Below are 21757 nucleotides of genomic sequence, written 5' to 3'. Positions count from 1 at the left end.
GTTATATAAGTATTGAAATCAAGAGGCAGTGACTTATTTAAAAATGCAGTCGTTGTTAGTTACAAGCCAGATTGACCATTTATTTGGCTTGTTTGGTAGAATAGGGTTTATAATCTCATTGTCTGGAATTTTAATTATTTGGTGAGAAGGGGGAGGCTGCTCCTTCAGAACTACACGTTGATTTGCATGCTGCAGGAGGAAGTGGGGGAAGAGCATGGCTTTTCTAGGTAAAGGACACATACTTTTTTCTTTCATGTCCAACCTCAGTGCTTTTCTCTTCACAACACCATCAAACACTGCTGTTTGACCTTTGCTGGGTTTTTTTTTTTTAATTTGTGAGACCTAGGTTTAGTACTTGGGTTCATATTATTCCCTTTCACTTCTTAATCAAAAAAAGGAACTGATAACACCATTCAGATAAAGCTTGCAGAAAATATTGCCCCGGTCACCCTGAAGAATTGATTTAGATAACAGCTTGATCCCCCGTGTCCCAGGTAAAGGAGGAAGATGGAGGGTTAGGGTTAGCTTTTGCCAGTAAAGGTTTAAGCAGAGGCTGGTCTGAGTTCTCTTCCTAATCCTCCATTTTTGGCCTATTTTAATAAAAGCCCCTTCCAGTGGTCCTTTTCAGAGGAAATCTGAAAATAGAACTCAGTCATCAAGTCACTTACAAAGTGATGAAATAATTAAGGAATATAATGGCCTGGCAAGGCCAGGGTCCCTCTGTCTCCTCATTCCAGATAAATGCTAATCACTTCTCTGTCTTTTAACAACATTTATGATGAAATGGCCTGTTTTTGCCACAGCAGGGTTGCCTGCCCAACCCTGGAGCACTCTCAATTCTGAAATGCTTGATTAGAGCCTCGGGGGTCCCAAAAGATGTGCTGTTTTCCCACTTTGTAAAATTATATTCTCTTCTCACAGTTGTTCCAGACATGATATTGGTTGGAAAGAACTTTGGAGTAGTTGTAATGATTCTTGACTGCTTAAAATCTACTACTTAAAAAAAAAAAAAAAAGGGCCTTTTCTTAGGACTATAAAGGATTGGACCTTTTTTTTTTTTTTTTTTAATGTTCTACATGAAGCTTTGTTTCCATTTGGTTAAAAAAAAATTCAGATTGTTTCAGCTCACAGATGCCACTACTGCCTGTGTTTTAAATTGTTCATTTCTAATTTCTTATTTTAGCTTAATTGTGTAGTAGTGTGTTTAATAGATGAATTGGAAAGGTGCTGTCAAAGAACTGAACAATGGCTATATATTTTCAGGCTTAAGAATTATACAGTAAGAATGAAACACATGAGACAGTGTTATCAACTGATGAGTATTTGTTCCACTAGAATAAAATAAATGTAAGGAGATTTTAAGTTAAATGACTTCATGTGGAATACACTGAGTAGTTTTCAAATTACTGAGATGTGTTACAAAATGAAAAAAAAAAACAGCCTGGAAGATATTTACAGAACAGCCACTGAAGTGGAATTGAAGGAATCCCAATCATATTAAATATTCTAACTAGTGAAGGGTTTGGTTGCAGCATGTGAATGGAGGTGGTGACCGTGGAAGGGTCCTGATTCGTCCCCTCCTCTCCAGGTCTTTGGGGGAGGGGTGCTGACTGGCTTAAATGCACGTGGAAGAAAGGATGAGTTGCACAAAGACAGCAGGAAATTTCTTAAATTTGGGGGAGGGAAGCTTAAGCCTTACAGCTGAATAGCCTGACTTTGAGGGGGCAGTGTTAACCCTTCCAGCATGCTGGTGAAATGGCGACTTTGGGGAGGAAGGTGATGTGGATTCTTTGCTCCAGCTTTTTACTATAGTTAGGCAAATTTGCAGTGGTATGTAGGGCGGAGGATTTGGAATGGAGGCCGTGAGGGCAGATAGAAATCTGACTTTGAGGAAGTGGGAGGGCTGTGGAGGGGTGGGTAGAGAACCATCCTTTCCTAAAATCTGCAGCTCATGGTGAGTAAGCTCAATTCTTAGAGAAATCTTCCAACACACGGAGCGGCCCCCTGCCGGCCGGGTGCCACCACCCACCCCTCCTTTACACCGGAACGCCCATCAGAGCCCCTTAGAAAGGTAGAGCGCTGTTGGCGGGCTGTTCCGAACAGCCTCATTACTTCCTGCCCAGGGTCACAGCATAACTGAGTTACTGGAAATCTGGGGCCAGTTTGGTAATTTTATGATAAAGTTGAGAAATAAAATTACCAAACCCGAAAAGACAGCTGAATAAGTTGTGTACGAGAGAAGGAGTTTAATCCTGTGGCCTTTGGCCTGCAGGGTCCCCTGCTTCTGCAGGAGAGCAGGCCTGCAGTCAGCTGCCCGAGTCTCGGGGGCTCCCGGAGAGCCGTCCGTGCTGTCTCGCGTTGCCGGGGTCAGGGAGCCTCAGTTTAGCATACGGGTCTATGGGCTGGAAAGGGAGAGTCCAGGTATGTTTTGTTCCCCAGTCAGCATTTAGGAGAAACGCTTGTTTCTTGCTGTATTTCCTGCCTGTAACAAATCAGGATAACCTCAGAACTGTTCAGTTACACCAGAAGAAGTATTTTTGTGTGTTTTTTAGGTTGGCGGATAAGTTCAGTTCAGTGTGTAAGTCTACTGAGCAGTGATTGTATTAACTGAAGGTAGACTTTTTTTCTTCTTTCTGAAAGCGAATAGGTGATTTGAAAGAGCCAGACATACAGCTTTAGTATCTACTCAACAGTTAGGGAGGGGAATATTTAAATGTGGCTAAAGAAAGATCTTGGGCCTTAAAAGGCATTACCCTTGTTTATATATAATCTGAAGTTGGGTTAAATTGGGTATAATTAAGAACACTCCTCATTTGGCTCTGTGGAAAAAGAGGTGTGTGTGTGTGGGGTAATGGGTAACATAATGGTTATGGTGATTTGTATATCTATGTGTGTATACATGTACATACAGAAATACAAATATATATATTTATATACACTCAGTTATCTGTGTGTGCAGCATTTTCTCTGTATAGTTAAAAAATACATGTGTTTGTTTTTTGTTTTTTTTTTTTTTAGTTCGTTGAAATTATCTTTAGTTAGTCCTGTTCAAAATCTTTTCTAAATACTTAAGTAGTACTGGTTAAGTGGGAATAATAGAAACTGATAGCAGTGCTTCTTGCTTAATTAAAAATAAAAAAAATTAATTTCCCTTACAGTTCTCTTTCACATCAAGATGGAATTTTTAAAAGCCAGTTTACAGGCTACAGTATCTGTTAATGTTGATAGTACTGAAACTAAAGCTAATACGTGGTGCTTTAAGTTTATAGTAAGATCCTTTATTGACCTTAATTGATTTAGGAGGAATCAGGCTAAGTTCGTCATCATAACCTGCAAATGTGCTAGCAGGATTATATTTCTATCCTATCTTGGTCTCCCATGTAGAACTGAGCACCTACACTGAATTTCAACAGTGAGACTGTCTTGTTACAGCTTCTCAGGCTCTGCCTTTGAATAATCATTCACTTTCGAATAGGTTGTGGTGTTGAATATAAGCTGAATATTTTAATCTTTCTCTTTAACTTTGAAACATCCTTCCACAGCTATATTAGGAAAGTCAGGTTGACCATCTGCTCAATGGGTGTGACCTTGGTGATTTCCTTGAAATAGTATTGAAGGATTTAGTCAGTGGGTTTTGATCACCACTGTAGGTTGCTATGCAGAGTTCTCTTCACTTGTCAGACTAAGGAAAAAAATAGTGTGTGTCAAATAGACAAGGAAAACCTGTAGAAAAATTGTCAGTTTCCTAACCAGATCTTGGAGATAATTTTGAAGTTTAAAGGATACAAATGAATGGGCCAGAGACTAGCAGTTTGTTTAGACTGAATGTTTCAACATCTATTTAGATACCTTGGTAGCTTGGATGACTTGCTGTAATACTGCAAATTACTTGGCTATAAATAGAATTTTTATGTGTTTTTAACAGGTTTGAGGACTTTGAATACCTTACTGCTGCACACCATGGTAGATTTTCCATGTCAGATAACCTGTTCAGTTGGGGTGTGCTGTCTTTGAGGTCACTGGTTTGAGAACAACTGTGCATAAAGAACGGTATTTCCAAGTCACTTGGTCGGCAGGATGGCATTCACCTGTAATTTCTGTGCGTGTGTGCGTAAGCACAAACTATGCGCTTTTCATCGAGCGTTAGAGAGTGGGTAGTAGTCGCTAATTTCCAGGTCTGTAGGCATTGGCAGAATTCATAGTAACTTTAGTCACAGATGAGTATCTGCTTTTTAAAAAAATAAATGGCTTAAAGAACACCAGACTTTTTTATTTTATTTTAGGTGGTTACAGCAGTATGGTTCTTTCTTTTCAAAGCTTATGTTGTGGTAAATTAAAAAAAAAAGTATCTACTGAAGTGATCACAATATAACTTGGTTAGTTTTCTCTCCAAGTAGAAAGTTACACTGAATAACCTGTTGCTTCAGGTGCCTGAGGAGTAAATGGCTGACGGTTGAGTGCTGTCGTTGAACCTGAGGAAAAGTTAAAAAAAATTTAGATACTGGAAAACTTTTTTGCTGAGCACTTTTCGCTCAGCTTAGTGTGTTCAGAAGGCTACCACTTCTGCAAACTAGCGTTTAGAGCGAGCCTGTTGGTTCATGACGTCTCCCCCTGCACCCCATCTCCCGTTCTTGGTCGAGACAGACAGGTCTCTTCAGCCCCATCGGTTACTGTCGGATTCTGGGGGCCTGTGCGCTCACACTTCCCTCAGGTGGGGTGGGGCTCTGTCACCATGAGCAGGAGGGAGGTTAGAATGTCTGTTTTCATAAGTTATTATTCAAGTCTAAGTTATTCAAGTCTTTGGTAGTACGGGCACTCTATATAAAGAATTTTGATTTTTGGTGAGCAGTCTAGTCTTAGTAGTTACTGATTTATAGTTTAAGGAAGTGTTTTGTCTGCATTGAGTGTCTGTGTCAAGAGTTGAGGGCAGGGACTTCCTGGGGGTCCAGGGGTTAAGACCCCACACTCCTGAGGCGGGGGGCCCAGGTTCCATCCCTGGTCAGGGAGCTGAGGTCCCACGTGCTGCCTCCGCACAACTTAGCCAAAAGTAAATAAATAAATAAAATGGAAACGAGTTGAAGGCATTTGCTGTGAGAGATGACCCCAGGAGGCCTTGCATTTTAGGTTTGGCAGGTCAGTAAGAAAAGTGGTTATAAATCCAAATGATGCAGTTTTGCTTCTACTAGTCAACTTTATGGTACGATTATATACGATTCACTTTTTATTATCCTCTTAACAATGTAGAAAATGGTCATTAGGTGGCAGCCACAGACAGCCATGTAGAAGGCTTGATGAACATTCAAGTTGATTTTAGTGTCAAGTCAGTTACGGTTGGTGAGTGGCCAGAGACCGGCACAGTCCTGCATACCTGTCCTGCTGAGCCTGTGTTTCCTGAGAGGCTGACCCTGTGGCCCTTTCTGGGCACTGGGGGGCAGCAGTGAGCCAGCAGGCAGGAGGTCTGCCCCTGGGGGCTGGAGGCATGGCCTGTCTTGGGTGCCTTTTGAGAGGACAGGAAGGATTGCTGTGACCCTGGGCCGCGGGCAGTTGGGCACAGCTGATGACTGCCAGGCTCTGTCCCTTGGCTGGGGGTTTTGCCACCAGAAGACCCCCTGGCCTGGGACGTCCATCCCCCAGCTTCCCGCCCCATCCTGTTCACCCTCTCGGGCAAAACTGAAGCTCTTCTTTCTCTGAAGACTTTTTTCCAGCGTCCTCCTGTGCCACTCCTTTGGGTCTTGTGTTGGAAGCTGATGAGGACTTACTTAACCCAGGTATTTGAACATTTCAAAGATAAAAGTTGAAACTAAATTGTCAGAAGCCAGGAATTTCCAGTGTACGCCGCTACCCTGTGAGGGAAGTGCACCACATTGCTGTTTTCCATCCAGAGTTGTTGGGAGTTCAGGATTGGTGTCTTTGGGGAGAGGTTATTTACAGAAAAGTGGAGTTCCCCAAAGCTGACAAATGTCAGATTATTGTCAGATTAAAAAAAAAAAAGTTGAGGTCTGACATGCAGGACTTTGATTTTTGTCAAATTGGGACATTAAAAAAAAACCCAAAAACCCTTTCCTATTGCCACTCTTTTCATTTTATAAGAGGGGTATTTTGGCACCCCAAAAGTAGAAAGGGTCTTAAATAAAGGGCAGGCTTGATTCAAATTGAGATGAATTCCTGTAGCTGTGTGTGCTGCTCACGGAGTCGCCGCTCGCACTTCTCACTCAGCTGTAGGCCGGTGAAAAGTGTCGTCAGGGTTTGAGAGCTGCTTTTCCAGAGCGTGTGCTGTGACTTTCTTCAGTTACAGTATTACTTGGGACACTCACATTCAGTAAATATTTGCTGAATGAGTAAATGACTACACGGAAACCTAAAGAATCACTCAACAAATCCAAATATCATCTCACATCTTGATCAGCATGATCACAGAGTTAACGTCTACCCATGAAGTGTGTCTAACCCCAGGACCATGGATATTTTGAACTCTGCAAGTGGTCCTGTAATTTAACCACCTGCGTTGAGTACACGGAGGAAGATGGGGTTTGCGGTGGTGAGAGCTTCAAGGCTGTAACTTGGCCAGGACTGGAACTCGGGCCTCTGGAGTGTTCTGTGCTGCCCAGCAGCTGGCAGCCCAGTCTGCGTGTTTCTCCTCCATTGTGACTGCAACAAAAGGCTAAGAAACTAAAGATAAAACACCTTAGTCCATTCTTTCTTTACCCTAAACTTTGATCTGCAGGCTTGGGTAGAAAAGCTTAACGTTAAAGATCTAGTTTACTCCTAACTAAAAGATAACAGGGAGTAGGAGGATTTTCTTTTTCTGGGTGTGAAGAAGGGGAAGAAATGTTTCCTCCTGTTCTGAGCCCACTGGTTCCTGCTCTTTGAGGAAGTGGAGAGAAGGAAAGGAAAGTTGTGTGTGTGTGTGTTAACTGTTGACTCTGGTGGGAGTAGTTTGCATGTCTTTCTGTTTTCTTGGGTGGACTTGACTGACTTCAGTTAAAGTAGCTGGGACTAGGTAAAAACAGTTCCTGTGCTCACCTTGAAGGTGGAGGGTGTTGGCTTCACAGGTTAATCCTTCTGCAAGTGTGAAAATTCGCTTCCAGCTCAGAGCCTGCAGTTCAGTCAGGTCATCCATTTTGCACCTGGCCAACACACGTGTGAATTAGAAATGAGAAGGTCTGTTTTCTGATGGAAGCCTAAGCCATGTTGAACCAGCCGTGTTGAGGATCTTACTTAAAATGTGTGCATTCATAAAGTAGCTTTGTGTCTGTATTTCCTTATTTGTAGTCTGGGCAAGGAAGTCCTACCCTGGTGCCCACTGAAGGCAGAAGGTTGTTAAAAGCAAACGGGTTTGGGCAGTGGAATGAGGGGCACAGTGTCCAGTGGTTCAAAATATATTAAGGTTCTGTGTAGCTAGGATGAGAAACTGTTCCAAAATGGGTTTCTTGAGTGGGGATTTTAGGAGAGGTTCCTGTTTTTCAGTGATGTTGGTGATTAGGGTATGTGTAATCCCAGTGTGCTTTTAAGCATTTGTGTTTCTTGTGTATTTGTCTATAAGAAAATGTGAAACTCTGGCTTTTAAAATTTTGCCTCAGATGCTTTCATAGTTGTTCTTTTTCTTTTACAGGTCTGTAGACTCGTAGAGATTGTTTGTAAGGATACACATCATGCACTTTAGTGGCAGTTAAAACATACTAAGCTGAATTTGATCATTTCTGTTCTGAAACTTGACATTTTTGATTTAAATCATCGAAGCACCAGGTTTTCAGTTTAACTGTGCACTTCTTGTGGTTTGATAAGGTTTATTGGATAAAACGCTAATGGTCTAATTAATGAGCATGCGTAGCAGGATGCTCTGTACACAGTGATACTAGGTAAAAGGAAAGCCACTGAATCGGGGACCTTCTCTCCTTCGTGGGGAAGACCACTGAGTCATCGCCCGCCTTCTCTCCTTTCTGACTGGAGCTCACCTTTTTTTTTCTACTCTAGGTTTTGGAAGTCCCTTGTCTCCAGGTTGCTGGAAGTGACTTCTTGCTCAGCTGGATCAGCCACTCGGTGAAGACAGAACTCATGCTTTGTGCTGGCTCAGCTCTGCATCCACCGCTGGGCAGTCTCTGTGCCTGGTCCTAGAGAGACCCAGCGATCGGCGTTGTGACTGAGCTTCCTGGACTTGTGAAGAGACGACGGTAGAGGAATACACACTTTCTTTTGAATTTTTACAACAAATATTTGCTCTAGTTTTGAAGCCTTGGGCTGCTGGGTGTGTGAGTGACAAGTCTTTTACAAGTGGCCTTATTCCAACTCCAGAGATTCCTCAAGCAGATTCTAATTTTATATACAATCCTCAGGAGACAGGAAACATGCCAACCCAATCCCTCTTGGTGTATATGGATGGACCGGAAGTGATCGGCAATTCCCTTGGCACCCAAATGGAGCTTGATGACGCCATGACGATCAAAGGGGCCGCCGCGGTCCCCTTCCGAGCGGCGCAGGAGAAGAGCATCACCCAGATGGAGGGGTGCATGCCCCTGGACTGCATGTTCTGCAGTCAGAGCTTCACGCGCTCCGAGGACCTCAGCAAGCACGTCCTCCTGCAGCACCGGCCCACCCTCTGCGAGCCCGCCGTCCTGCGCGTCGAGGCAGAGTATCTCAGCCCTCTGGATAAGGTCCAGGTGCGCAGTGAGCCTCCGAAGGACAAGAGCTGCAAGGAGAATGAAGAGCTGAGCTGTGAAGTGTGCGGGCAGACGTTCCGCGTGGCTTTCGATGTCGAGATCCACATGAAGAAACACAAGGACTCGTTCACCTACGGGTGTCACATGTGCGGCCGGCGGTTCAAGGAGCCCTGGTTTCTGAAGAATCACATGCGGACGCACACGGGCAAGTCGGGGGCGAAGAGCAGGCTGCAGCCTGGCCTGGAGAGCCCGGCGACCATCAACGAGGTGGTGCAGGAGCCCGCGGCTGAGGGCGTCTCCTCGCCGTACAAGATCTGCATGGTCTGCGGCTTTCTGTTTCCAAATAAAGAAAGTCTCATCGATCACCGGAAGATGCACACCAAAGAAGCTGCTTCCGGGCCCTGTGGCCCGCAGATCGAAGCCCCGCAGGAAGGCATGCCGTCGCCGGGGGCGGAGCTGCTGCAGTTCCTGAACCTGAGACCCACGTCCCCCGCCGAGATCGCCAAGAAGCCGGCCAAGTGGATACCTCAGCTGGACCCGTTCACCACCTACCAGGCCTGGCAGCTGGCCACCAAGGGCAAGGTGGCTGTGTGCCGAGAGGTGAAGGAGCAGCAGCCGGGCCAGGAGGGCAGCACCGACAACGATGAGTCGTGCTCCGACAAGGAGGAGCCGGGGGAGATCTGGAACGGCAGCAAGAGCCAGCCCGAAGGTTCCGGAAAGCCCAGGACGAGTAAAAGCGGTTGCCCCGGCCTCTCCCAAGACAAGGAGAAGTCCAGACACCCCCATGGCGAAGTGCCTTCTGTGGACGCGGACCCCAAGTTGGCCAGTAGCAAGGAGAAGCCGACGCACTGCGCCGAGTGTGGCAAAGCCTTCCGGACCTACCACCAGCTGGTGTTGCACTCGCGTGTGCACAAGAAGGACCGCAGGGCCGACACCGGCTCGCCCCCCGCTGCCGCGGACGGCAGGCAGCCCAGGACGTGCTCCCCGGAGCTGCCGCCCGCCCTGGATGACAGCGGGGCCCTGGACCGGGAGGCTGGCTCCGAAGACGGTTCCGAGGATGGGCTCCCGGACGGGCTGCACCTGGGTGAGCTGCCCCCCCACCCCGACCCCCGCCTGGTCCTGCAGGGAGGACATGGCCCACTGAGGGCGGGTCTGGGTGCTGGCTCCCGGTCTCACCCTCTTGTAAAAGTCCCTAAGCTCTCAGGGCCTTCGTCGCCTTTCTGTAACGGTAGGGTGGCCTTAAAAGGCCTGTCGCAGTTTCTTCCTGCTCTGAGAGTGACGTGATGTCATATTTTGCTAACAGAGGCCCCACGTTAGCTCACCTGGCTCGTGTGCTGTGTCACAGGGGAGCAGAGGCCTGGGGTGCAGCTGCATGCCCCCGGGCCCAGGGCGGCCCCCAGCAGAGGGTACCCCGGCCCCCGATGTCCGCAAGGGGAGAGACGGGGCGTCCACTTACATCCCAGCATCCCAGGCCTAGTCTGTAAAAGCAGGGTTCCCTGAAAGGCAGTATACTTGCCTTTCTGTCAGGAGCCAGCTCTCACACACGTACTCCACGTGTGTATCTGCGGGCAGAGATCAGGACGGGAGTGACCGTCCATGGAGAAAGGGTGTGACCGGGAGGCCACTGGGTGCTGCCTGGCCCCCGATCTGTGTGTCTGGGGGCAGGTACTTGTTAACTCAGTCACTCCAGCACCTGGTAAAGTATAGAGAATGAACACATCAAAGCTAATTGAAAGATCCAATCTGCTCAGTCACAATTCTAGTGTTCTGATGGCACTTAGAGGAAACGGCGGAGAGGGCGATGGCACCCCACTCCAGTACTCTTGCCTGGAAAATCCCATGGACAGAGGGGCCTGGTGGGCTGCAGTCCATGGGGTCGCTAGGAGTCGGACATGACTGGGTGACTTCACTTTCACTTTTCACTGTCATGCATTGGAGAAGGAAATGGCAACCCACTCCAGTGTTCTTGCCTGGAGAATTCCAGGGATGGGGGAGCCTGGTGGGCTGCTGTCTATGGGGTTGCACAGAGTCGGACACGACTGAAGCGACTTAGCAGCAGCAGCAGAGGAAACGGAGGGCCTGTTGGTGGGTCTCTCTGGTCCAGGGGGGCACCGTCCAGGGCAGAGCATCCCACCTGTGCTTCAGCTCGTGCCCCTCTTCACACAGCTTTTCTCTCCATTTAGTAATCTTTTATTGACTAGAGGATTCTGCTGTTGGAGCTCAGCTGATAAACCCCTGCCAAATCAGCTGGGGAATGATGAGAACATGAGCTAGTCTTAGGAAAACAGTATCCTTTACAGAGATGGTCTTGGTTTAAACATACACTGGTGTCTTGTGTTGTGAGTTGGCTGTGTGTGGATGTCTCTTAAGAGCCCCGTGTATGAGACCCAGGGGGAATGTGACCGGATGATACGTCTTCTCTCAAGCTGGTGCCCAGTTTCTGTCCTGATCACATGATGGGGGTGAGGGTGGTAATTTTCATGACAAATATTTAGTGTGTTTTGAGTTTCCTTGGAGACAGGAAACGTAGCACTTGGCATGCTTATAATCTTCAGGTTTTAGAAATCTAGAAAATGCATTAGATGTCTTAATGACATCATAAAAATGACTTTAAACATAGCCTTCTAGTCTTCTAAGTGATTTCTTAGAAACAGTGGCAGTGCTGTGCCGTTTGTGGTGAGAGAGATGCCCCGATGCCCAAGAGCTGTGAGCGGACAGTCGCATTTGCCTGTAGGCGGCGTGGGCAGGACCGAGTGGAAAACCTGGGCCCTGTCAGCAGACGGCTAGGATGGCCCATAATAGCTGGGAGCACCAAGACTTGCGATGGGTCTGGTTACGTCTTGCTTAACCTTTCTTTGCCCTGATTTCCCTGTTTACACAATTGGTTCATCGACCCTTATCTTCTACCTCCCAAGGATGATTTTAGCTGCCTATTTATTAAAAAAAAATCCTTTATGAAGGACAGCACAACAGAATCATGGGTGAAGCTGGAGGAGCAGGAACCTGGTAGACTGGACATTTCACGTCCTTTGTGTCGGAGTAAAGGCATTTCGTAACTCTGGATGTGACGCAACACACCATAAATGCCGACACGCAGCTGAAGCAGTAAACTGCTCTAACATGCAAGCTCAGCTGAAGTCTTGGCGAGCTGGGTGTGAGTGTCAGCGGAAGAGCGGGGCGCTCTGTGAGGGGTTGGATCCCCTGAACCCACACTGTGATGGGCCTTCTGGTCTAGACTTACCTTACTGTCATCTACTGCCAGCCTGGCTTTCTTTAGATTTACTTTCACGATCAAAAAGCAAAGTAAATGATTTATTGTTTTCAACTTTTATAAACTGGATTAATAATAGTGATTCATGTAAGTTGATTTTTTAAGTCCTTGTGACACCTTTTTAGACCAAAGGTTGTCTCTCCTGTCTTCCAGTATTTGGAGGTGGCTATACTGTCTTCTGGAGAAGGCAGTGGCACCCCACTCCAGTACTCTGGCTTGGAAAATCCCATGGACGGAGGCGCCTGGTGGGCCGTGGTCCGTGGGGCCGCACAGAGTCGGACACGACTAGAGTGACTTAGCAGCAGCAGCAGCAGTGTCAGGCTGTCTTCACGGAAGTTCAGGGGTGACAGAAGTTATATGGTCCTCTTTTGTTTTTAAGTCATGCCCCAAGGCTTGTGGGATTTTAGTTCCCCCATCAGGGATTGAACCTGGTCCCTGGGCCATGATAGTGTGGAGTCCTGACCACTGGACCATTGGGGAATTCTCTCTTTACTCCCGTCTTTATGGTACCTGGCGGCTCACCAAGGTTTCTTACAAGCTGCTTTTTAAAATCAGTGAAGTCTATAAATCTAGATTTCAGAATGTGGACAGAGCCAGGCAGAGGCCCTTCCGTTGGAAATTCCAGGGTTTCCAGGCAAAAGGATGAGTTATGCTGAATTTACAGACGCCCCGTCTTCTGCTTCAGTCACACTGGTGGGTGTGACGTGACCAGCGGTGACAGGAGGTTCACGCGGAGCTCGGGGTCCTGCTGGACAAGCCGGGGCGTGACCAGAGCCTGGGCCCGCCTCAGGGGGCCTGTGTCTGCTCCATTGTCCTGATTGTGGACAGAGGGGCTTAAAGTCTAACCCGCTGTTCCTTGGGGACAGATTGTGATTCGTCAAGGTTGCCCATGTGAGCACTTGCAAATAATATGATCTGCTTTCCAAAATCTGCTTTGCTAAATTTTGACAAACTTTCCTAGGTGTTTGCCCAGGGCCAAACTTCAAAAGATTAAGTTGTGCCTGCTGCCCTCTAGTGGTAACTGGCTTAATCTTAAGCAAGTTAATCTTTTCCTCTGGTGGTTGGGAAAGTTGGCATTTGTGTTGGCTGGGTTTTCTCAATTACTTATTCTGAAGAAGCTGGTTATTCCAGCCCGTGTGCAGGTCCAGCTCAAGTTTGCCAGATTCTGTGTGTCTCAGGCCTGGGAGCGCAGAAAGCTCTGTGTTCATTTCAGTCTATTAAATGGTCTTGTGACCAAGGCCATGAAGAAGCAGTCATCAACAGTGAGCTCTGTTGTGCTCAGAAAACAAAACTGTTGACACAGGCGTTAATGCTGCACACAGCCTCAGTTGGCTGTTTTTAGCCAATACCTAATATAAACAATATTTTAGATTCTCCAAAAATGTTCTACCAAGAATCTTTAAGTCAGCTTGTCCTGTTTACATCCTTGAACTGTCTTAAGTGAATATTTTTCTTTCTGTTCTAAGATAAAAATGATGATGGAGGGAAAATGAAGCATCTTACATCCTCAAGAGAATGTAGTTATTGTGGAAAGTTTTTCCGTTCAAATTATTACCTCAATATTCATCTCAGAACGCATACAGGTAAGGAACTCCTTACATTTGTTTACTGCATGTATTAGCTCTGAGGATTGTGATGTAGTTCTGTGTCTGATTTTTGTTGTTGTCCAGATACTCTTCTAGATCCATGGGACATCTTAAGAATATACGTGTAGCCTGTTGATTTGTAGCTGTTGTTTTGCTTCCTTTAGTGTTATTGTAACTTCAACTGTTTTTTTGTGAAGTTGGTCTCTTGTTTAATGTCTGATTCCTTTATCCTTACTCTCATCTTATTAAAATCTCTAATATTTTTAAATGTCACAGCTTTATTAATTTTTATGATTTAGAATGAAATTAATATTTAATCATCTTTGTTTATTACTATTATTACACCTATGTTTATGACTATTACTTTTTGGCCACTCTGCCTGGCTTGGGGGATCTTGGTTCCCGCAGCAGGTGATTAAAAGCATGATCTTGGCACTGAGAGCTTGAAGCCCTCACCACTGGACCACCGGGGAATTCTGTCACCTTTTCTTCAGGCTGTGGAGCAGCTGTGACGGTGGTCTGGGAGGCCCTGTGGACGTGGACTCGCGTCTCTTCCACTCACTGGCTGTATGACCATAGGCAGATTAACGTTTCTGCGCTCTCATGTTCTTAGCTGTAAAGATGGGATAATATTCACTTGTGTAGGGCTGTTATGAAGATTAAATCAGATCATTTTAAGGTGTGCTTTTAAATTTTTAAATGGAAGACACATGTTCACATTTTCAAATATTTGGGGTAGAAAGAGTGATAAAGCCACAACTCAGGAGAGCTTCTGGATGAGAAGATTCACAGACAAGAAGGGAAGAGGGAAGAACTGTTCTCTGGCGTGTGTTGATGCTTTTCATAAGCGTGTGTAGTAAAGTGACACTTCTCGTTTTAGGTGAAAAACCATACAAATGTGAATTCTGTGACTATGCTGCAGCGCAGAAGACCTCCTTGCGGTATCACCTGGAGAGACATCACAAGGACAAGCAGATGGAGGCTGCTGCAGACGCCAAGAGCGACGGGAGGCCCCAGGAGGCCGAAGATGCACTCCTAACCGCCGACAGTGCGCAAACCAAAAATTTCAAAAGATGTTTCGACGGTGCCAAAGATGTTAAAGGCAGCCCACCCGCAAAGCAACTGAAGGGGATGGCCCCCGCCTCTCAGAGCGTCCTGGGCGGCGCTGCGCTCGCGCCAGTGCACAGGGAAACTCAGGATTTCAGCAAGGATGCAGCGGACGACGGTGCCGAGAAGCTGAGCAAGGCCCCCGGCCCCGCTTACTTGGACGCCTTGAAGAAGAGGCTGCCCGCGGACCCTCAGGCCAGCCCCGTGGTGTGCAGGACAGAGGCGGCCACGGCAGCCCGCCACGCACAGCTCGGGCCCCGGGAGAAGCGGGCGGCGGACGCAGGCTGCCAGGAGAAGCCCCTGAACCTGTCCCTGGCCCCGCACGGGGGCGCGGGGGCGCCTCTGGGCAGGAGCGTGGCCGCCAGCAGCACCTGCCCGTTCTGCACCTTCAAGACCTTCTACCCGGAGGTGCTGACGATGCACCAGCGGCTGGAGCACAAGTACCACCCTGACGCGCACAAGAGCTGCCGGGGCAGGGCTGCGCTGCGCAGCCGGCGGACGGGCTGCCCGCCGGCCCTGCTGGGCAAGGACGTGCCCCCGCTGCCCGGCGCCTTCAGGCCCAAGCCGCGGCCGGCCGCCGCGGCGCAGCCCAAGCCCGCGCCGGCCGAGCGGCCCGCGCCCGGCGCCCCGGGTCCCAGCAGAGCCCCGCTGCCCCCGCCGCCTGCGGGCGCCGACAGCACTTTATCCCCCAGCAACCTCAAGGCGCTGCGCCCGCTGCCACCAGCCGGCCTCGGGGTTCCGGGGCCCGGTCCCGCCCGCACGCCGCCCGAAGCACCGCCCTGCAAGGCGGGCCCGGAGAAGGTGCGGCGGCCCGACCCGCAGGCCCCCGCCGATGCCGCCAGGGGCGACGGCCCCTGGGCGCCCAACAGGGACTACGCATGCGGCCGCGGCGGCGCTGAGCCGGGAGAGCCGCTGCCCAAGCGGCCGCGGGTCGCGCCTGAGCCGCCCTGCGCGCCGTGCCGCCGGCCGCCTGAGCTGCCGCAGTACCGCGTGGTGCGCGGGCTGGCGTCCCTGCTGCCGCCCGAGTGCGCCTGCGCGCCGCCTGCGCCCCCCGCGCGCCCGCGCCCCGCGCCCGGGCCCTCCTTCGCCGCGCTGCTACCCTGCGCGCCCGCCGCTGCGCTGGAAGGTGGGCGTCGTCGGGGGGCCCTAAGGGGGTGGGGGGGGGTGGTGGCCTTGGCTCAGCGGCCCCTTTTCCAGCTTCTCCCGGGTTGGGCTGAGGGCAGCGGGGCCCAGGGGCTGCACTCCCTCGCAGTGCTGAGTCAGGTGTCCTTGACGGCTAGTCCGTGCGCATTGCGGGGCGCTCATCCTGCCCGCCCCCGTCATCAGTGCGGGTCGGGCGCCCGCACAGGGGCTCGGGGGCCCTCGGAAGCGCTCTGCGGACGCGCCGGGCCCCTCCCAGGCTGCTGGGTTCCTTCGGTCTCCAGACCTAGGGAACTGCGCTGCCGCCTTCGCCCGGGGCTCAGCCTTCAGTGAATCTTAATGCACAGTCTCCCCCGTGTTGCCTCCCCCGGATGCCCACAGGTACCTTGAAGGTCCTTGTCCTCGCGGAGGTGGCTTTAAAGCCCCTGCTGCCTCGGACGTGTCTAGCACACACCCGAGCCTGTGAGAGTAGGTGAGACAGGCATGGGTGGGGACCTGTCCCACTTGGTGAAACCGCAGTGCCTTCCCTGGTTATAAGCTCTGCAGGTTTCTGCGCCCAAAGCGACACATCCATTTTAAACATCCCGTTTGTATTAATTTGAAATGAAAGGTTCTGGGTGGTGACAGTTCTGTAGCAAAGACGGCTTGATGCCAGTTGATCGGGGATAGCTAATTAAAAAACAGTCGCTTTCACACAGTCCAGTGACTTTTATAAAAATTTTGATGAAAAAAGAATTTCTGCAGCCTTATGATTGGAAGTACCCCTCCCCCCCCCCCCCCCCCCCCCCCCGGCACTTAAAATGGACATGAGTCATAACTGTGTCTTTTACTTGAAGAGAAAAGACTCTGTGTTGCGAGTCAATTGGTCTTTTTTCCCCCTCCTCCACACAGTTTTGGTTCATGATACACAAAGGCTTAAAATCTTTATGTTGCTATTTTGGCTTTTAATTTTTACTAGCACTTAGATACGGAGAAGGCGATGGCACCCCACTCCAGTACTCTTGCCTGGAAAATCCCATGGATGGAGGAGCCTTGTGGGCTGCAGTCCATGGGGTGGCGAAGAGTTAGACACGACTGCTCGACTTCCCTTTCCCTTTTCACTTTCATGCATTGCAGAAGGAAATGGCAAGCCACTCCAGTGTTCTTGCCTGGAGAATCCCAGAGACGGGCGAGCCTGATGGGCTGCTGTCTATGGGGTTGCACAGAGCTGGACACGACTGAACTGACTTAGCAGCAGCAGCAGCACTTAGATAATTTTACCATTTAGTGACTTAAAATTCTAGGCTAAGAAATGTCTTCCTGGCAATTAAAAATATTTTACCTTGTAACTAATTTTATAATACATATGCATCTTATGTGTTCTGGTCACATTATCAGGATTTTGAAAATTGACTTCTGACAACCCACACACATCTTAGCTAATTGTTGAGCTTAATTCTAAATGCCCATTTATTTTTTTTTCCCCAATCAGGAAAAAGGCCTGTATCCTATCAACACTTATCTAGCAGCATGCTGCAAAAGAGGAACTATGAGAATTTTATTGGGAACGCACATTATCGACCAAATGACAAAAAAACTTGATTTCCTATTTTGGGGATGAAAGGTGAGCACATACACTGTATTGATTTTACCTAATTGAAAACAAACCATCTAACGTATCCAGTATAATATTACAAAGTAAAATTGCTTTTAACTTGAATTTTGAAGTGTTTTTAAAACAGCCCTCAGGGTCTCTGGATATCAGTGGTGATGATCATGGTAAAGCAGCAAAAGCAACTGAAAGTTAACTGGGGGTTTATTTCATGCTAGGGGTTGAATGAATTGTTTATCATCATGAGCTAGTTTAATCTTTCTTAGAGCCGTAGGCCAACTGCCTGCCATCAGTTTTTGTTAATAAAGTTTTATTGGCACACAGCCACTTCCTTTCCTTTACAGATGGTCTGTGGCTGCCTGGGGCCACAAAAGCAGAAGTGGGTAGTTGTGACAGGGACTTCATGGTCTGCGAAGCCGAGAGCTGTCTAGCCAGTTATAGGAAAAGTTTGCCGATCCCTGAGTTAGGAGACTCTGTGCCCACTTTACAGATGTGGAGACTGAGACTTGGCTTATGTAACTTGCCTAGCACCTTCCTCTGCCTGCTTTTTGGTCCTAGGTCTGCAAAATCCAAGGCCTGTGCCGCAACCCTCCAGTTTAAGTGCTTGTTCAGAACCTTTATAAATGCTTATCAGAGTAGGAACAGGAGTGGGACAGAGCAAGGAGATTTATTTTGACTTTCTGGTTCACACGGCAGATGTATCTAGTGGTGGCTACCTAAAAGCTTCAGGTGGTGCTCTTGGAGTTGTGCACATGTTGATTTAGTTACTTCCAAGTTTGGGCAGAGGTCATGGCATCTATGTGAGAGTTCAGAATAAAGTGACTGGAAAGACCGGGGCTCATGGGCAGATTTCATCCCCTCCCAGACAGCTCTTGTTCTGCTAAACACTACCATATCCTTGCGGAGCAGACTCTTGACTCAGTGCCTGCTAGATCTGGATTCAGAGATAGAGACCCATGGACCAGGGCAGAGTCTCTCCTTCTGGTTTTCCCTGGGGCACATGGGCCTGTCCGTCTGCATCCTTCTCTCCCGCTCAGGTGATGCCAGTGGTAGGAGGCTGGCATCATCGCAGAAATGGGATTAGATCCACTCTGCCTTGAAACATAAACACGATTTATGGGTGTATTTGCACTGTGTAGTGGCAAGTGGAGACTGTTGTGTATGTGTCCTGCTCCCGCCTCTTGCTGCAGCCTCTGGGCTTCTCTGCTTCCTTTCTCTCTACTCTGGAACATCCTTTCCACACCCTCCTGGCCAAACGGCCTTGTTCTGGTGCTTAAGCTCATGTATTCTGCAGCATGTTTGTGGGGAGCTGGGCCTTTGCTGTTTGTGTTCCTGCTGCGCTGTGGTTCATACCTTTATGCCCACCTGACCTCTGCCCCCGACTTCCACCCTGAGCGGTGCTGAGGTGGTGCCTGGCCCAGGGCTGGGAATTTCAGCTGTAAAACTCCATAGACGTTGGCCAAACAGTGTTACCTGTGTTTTATGCCCTGTCCTTCTCGTGGAGGAGGTTATTCTATTCTGAGCCTTACCTTAAATACCCATGGTCTTGTGCCATATATTTTCCTTTCATTAGGTATAAATTTCCAGAGTTTCCTATAGGTGGCAGTTGACTTGACACCTGTATCTGATGTAAATTCTGGTTGTTGGTTAAATCATCTTGATTAAATCACTGTTCATTGTACATGAGCATCTCCTAAATGGTGCAGCTTATTTATTCAGACTCCCGAGACTTGGTTAAAAATTTAAGCTTAAATGGAATCCATTGCATGTCTAGACCCTTTTAGTTCTGTGTATTTATTACACTTTTAAAAAAATTTTGTAAACTATTTAGTTTTATCCTAATCATGTTTTAAACCTTTTTTTCCCCCCTTAGGTCTTGATGGATATAAATGTGTACTCTCCATGAAATTAAATTAGTTCATCCTTTGAAAAAGCAAATGTTGAAAGCTACTGAAATAAGCTGTGATTGTACTGTGTATATAGCGCATAGAGGAACACTACGGTTTTGTAAAGTTGTTAACTTTTGTACCAAATAGCAATAAAAACTACAGTTGCAAGATTTGGGTTGTACACAAATGGAGACTGGACATCATCTCTATTTTGCCCCGAATAATACGATTTTTGGAATTGACCAAATAACAAATGGAGGTTTTTTTGTTTTTTTTTTTTTGCATACTTGAGCGCTGCTGAAAAGAAATCATTTGGGTTGGGGGGTGGGGTGGGGAGAAAGTATATAACGCTTGCACCTCAGGTAAAAAGTTTGTAAATATATGTTGTAAACCTGCTTGTTTAAATACTGTGTGTATTCTTTTCCTCTCATGTTGCTCATCACTTTGAGCTCTTTTCTGCTACTTGTCCTCTTTCATCTAAAATGTACGGTTTTTTTTTTAATTTCAATGATATGTATTATGTTAAATCTTCCACAGTCCATTGTCTTAATGGAGTTGTTAACGGAAACATTGACCCTCTATGAGTATGTGCTGCGTGTACCAAGATCAGCCTTTCTGTAGTTGGTACCCTTTTATTGCAAATTTTGGTAGGTCGTCTGAGGAAGACCCAGACCCATATAATCCTCTTCTCGGGATTGGCAGGGGGATTTTTAAGTGTGTGTATCTATAGAGAAGCATTTCCTCTAGGCCAGCCACACACTCAGTAAACATACCAAATTGTGGAGTTACTTAGTTTTCTATCCAGTGAATCATTTTTGTTGGAAAATTCTGGCGTTTGCCTGAATTATTTCTATAAAAATATAAAGGCTAAATTATACATGTGAATTACATATATTGGAAGCAGTTTTTAAAGGAAATGAAAGTTGAGGGGTAAATTTTAGGTTTGCATCTGGTAGTCTGGTGTGTCTGGCGCTTCGCTTGGGTTAACTGTGGACACACTCAGGTTACTTGCAGACACACGAATTGTGCAGGAGTGCTGACTGAGACTCCTGGCGCCCCGGGGACGTCCCTGGCCTTGAGACCTCGGTTGTCTTCCTTCTGGGTGGTCTGGAGGCAGCGCCATTTTCTCAGTGTACATGACAAGTTGGGTTTTAAAGAGAGACTAGCCACCAGCTGGCTTACTAAATGTTTTATTACACTTCTGTTCCCTTAATCCACTGTCCATGGCTGATTGTTTTCAGCAGTACCTAGGTTTAGTGACCACAACACACTTTATTAAGAAAACTGTTTCAGAAATAAATTTGCACTGTTAATTTTTCTTGCCTTGCCCTTCTCCATTAGAACAAGGGTAGCGTTCTCAAAGAATCCTGATTTTTTTGTTTGTTTGTTCTCATTATGCAACACGACGCTGACTTGATAGAAAAGTCTTAACTCCCAGGTGAAAAGGGAGACCTCTGAGCTGACTCTGCTGGCATCGTGATGAAGTGCTTTGTATCAGGAAAGTGGACACTATTGATCTTTCTTTCTGTTCACAAGCTGAGCCATATGTACATAATCTAGAGTTTTGTTTTCCTAGTTTTGCACTTTTATAGCCTATTTTTGAAGATTAACACATTGACAAAGATGATTGACCTGATCCTTACCTAATCCAATGAGTGTTACAGAAAGCTTGCTGTGACGATAAATATAAATCTTAAAAGCGGATATACACGATGATAGAGGGCTGAGATTTAAATCTGTATTAAAAAAAAAATCACCAAATCTATTTGAAAACAATTCATGTTATGCTGAAATCTGGGGGCCTTTGAGATTTCTCCTTTTTAACCACGTTTCTGAACCCTTAGAAACACGGTTCTGCTTCCCTCCCACAGCCCTTGTGCTCCAGAACGCTGTGTTCCTTTCCTTTTTGTCCATCAGTATTAATTATTGGGATACTACTGGTTTTGTATGTTTTTTTCCCTTTGAGACAACAGTACATATACTAGAGGTACAATCTGTTGGATTTTTGTTTATGTATTTATTTCATTCCAGTTTGATTTATTTTAATTGTTGATATACTTGTCAAACAGTAGACATTACTTGTTTTATTTATGATGTATTTCAGCTTAAAGTTATGTTATTATATGTGGATGTAAATATAGATTTGGTGTTTTGCAATCTCGGGCTTTGGTCTTTATTGTGTCCCTCGTTTCTGACATTAACTTTTTGTAAACAAACGCAGTGACAGAGAGATCCCCGTGGGCTCGCCAGCAGCACTTTGTCAGGCTCTGTGACTCCCCAGCCCTCCTTCCTTTTTAAAGCAGATCTTCAATATGTTTTAATTTCGTTCCTCAAATGCTTCAGCGAGTATCTGGAACAGATAGGGGCTTTTTCCGATCACATCTAACTAAATGGACAAGGATTTCTCATAACCGGTCTCCATTGCTGCATTTCCGGTGTCAGAAATGCCTTCTGAAGACTGGGAAGTTGCAGTCGGGATCCAAACAAGGTCCACTCACTCATCCACTTCAACCCTA

At 47.2% G+C, this 21757-nt stretch overlaps 1 protein-coding gene across 5 annotated transcripts in view; it reads left to right on the top strand.

Annotated features, from left to right (window-relative positions):
• Positions 1-21389, top strand: part of ZNF217 (zinc finger protein 217) — a 39189-nt gene extending 17800 nt beyond the window's left edge. For all 5 annotated transcript variants that reach the window (XM_055545346.1, XM_055545345.1, XM_055545344.1 and 2 more), the window contains 5 exons: positions 7975-9741; positions 13395-13511; positions 14395-15747; positions 17233-17364; positions 19226-21389. In XM_055545346.1, the coding sequence (XP_055401321.1) occupies positions 8346-9741; positions 13395-13511; positions 14395-15747; positions 17233-17342 (2976 nt within the window). In that variant the 5' untranslated portion in view covers positions 7975-8345 and the 3' untranslated portion in view covers positions 17343-17364; positions 19226-21389. The remainder of the gene's footprint in view (positions 1-7974; positions 9742-13394; positions 13512-14394; positions 15748-17232; positions 17365-19225) is intronic.
• The last annotated feature ends 368 nt before the right edge of the window (positions 21390-21757 follow it).

The sequence above is a fragment of the Bubalus kerabau genome, chromosome 13 (assembly GCF_029407905.1).
Source record: "Bubalus kerabau isolate K-KA32 ecotype Philippines breed swamp buffalo chromosome 13, PCC_UOA_SB_1v2, whole genome shotgun sequence".
Lineage (NCBI taxonomy): Eukaryota > Metazoa > Chordata > Mammalia > Artiodactyla > Bovidae > Bubalus > Bubalus kerabau.
Note: the sequence above shows the minus strand (reverse complement) of the source record. Positions and strands in the feature narration are given on the sequence as shown.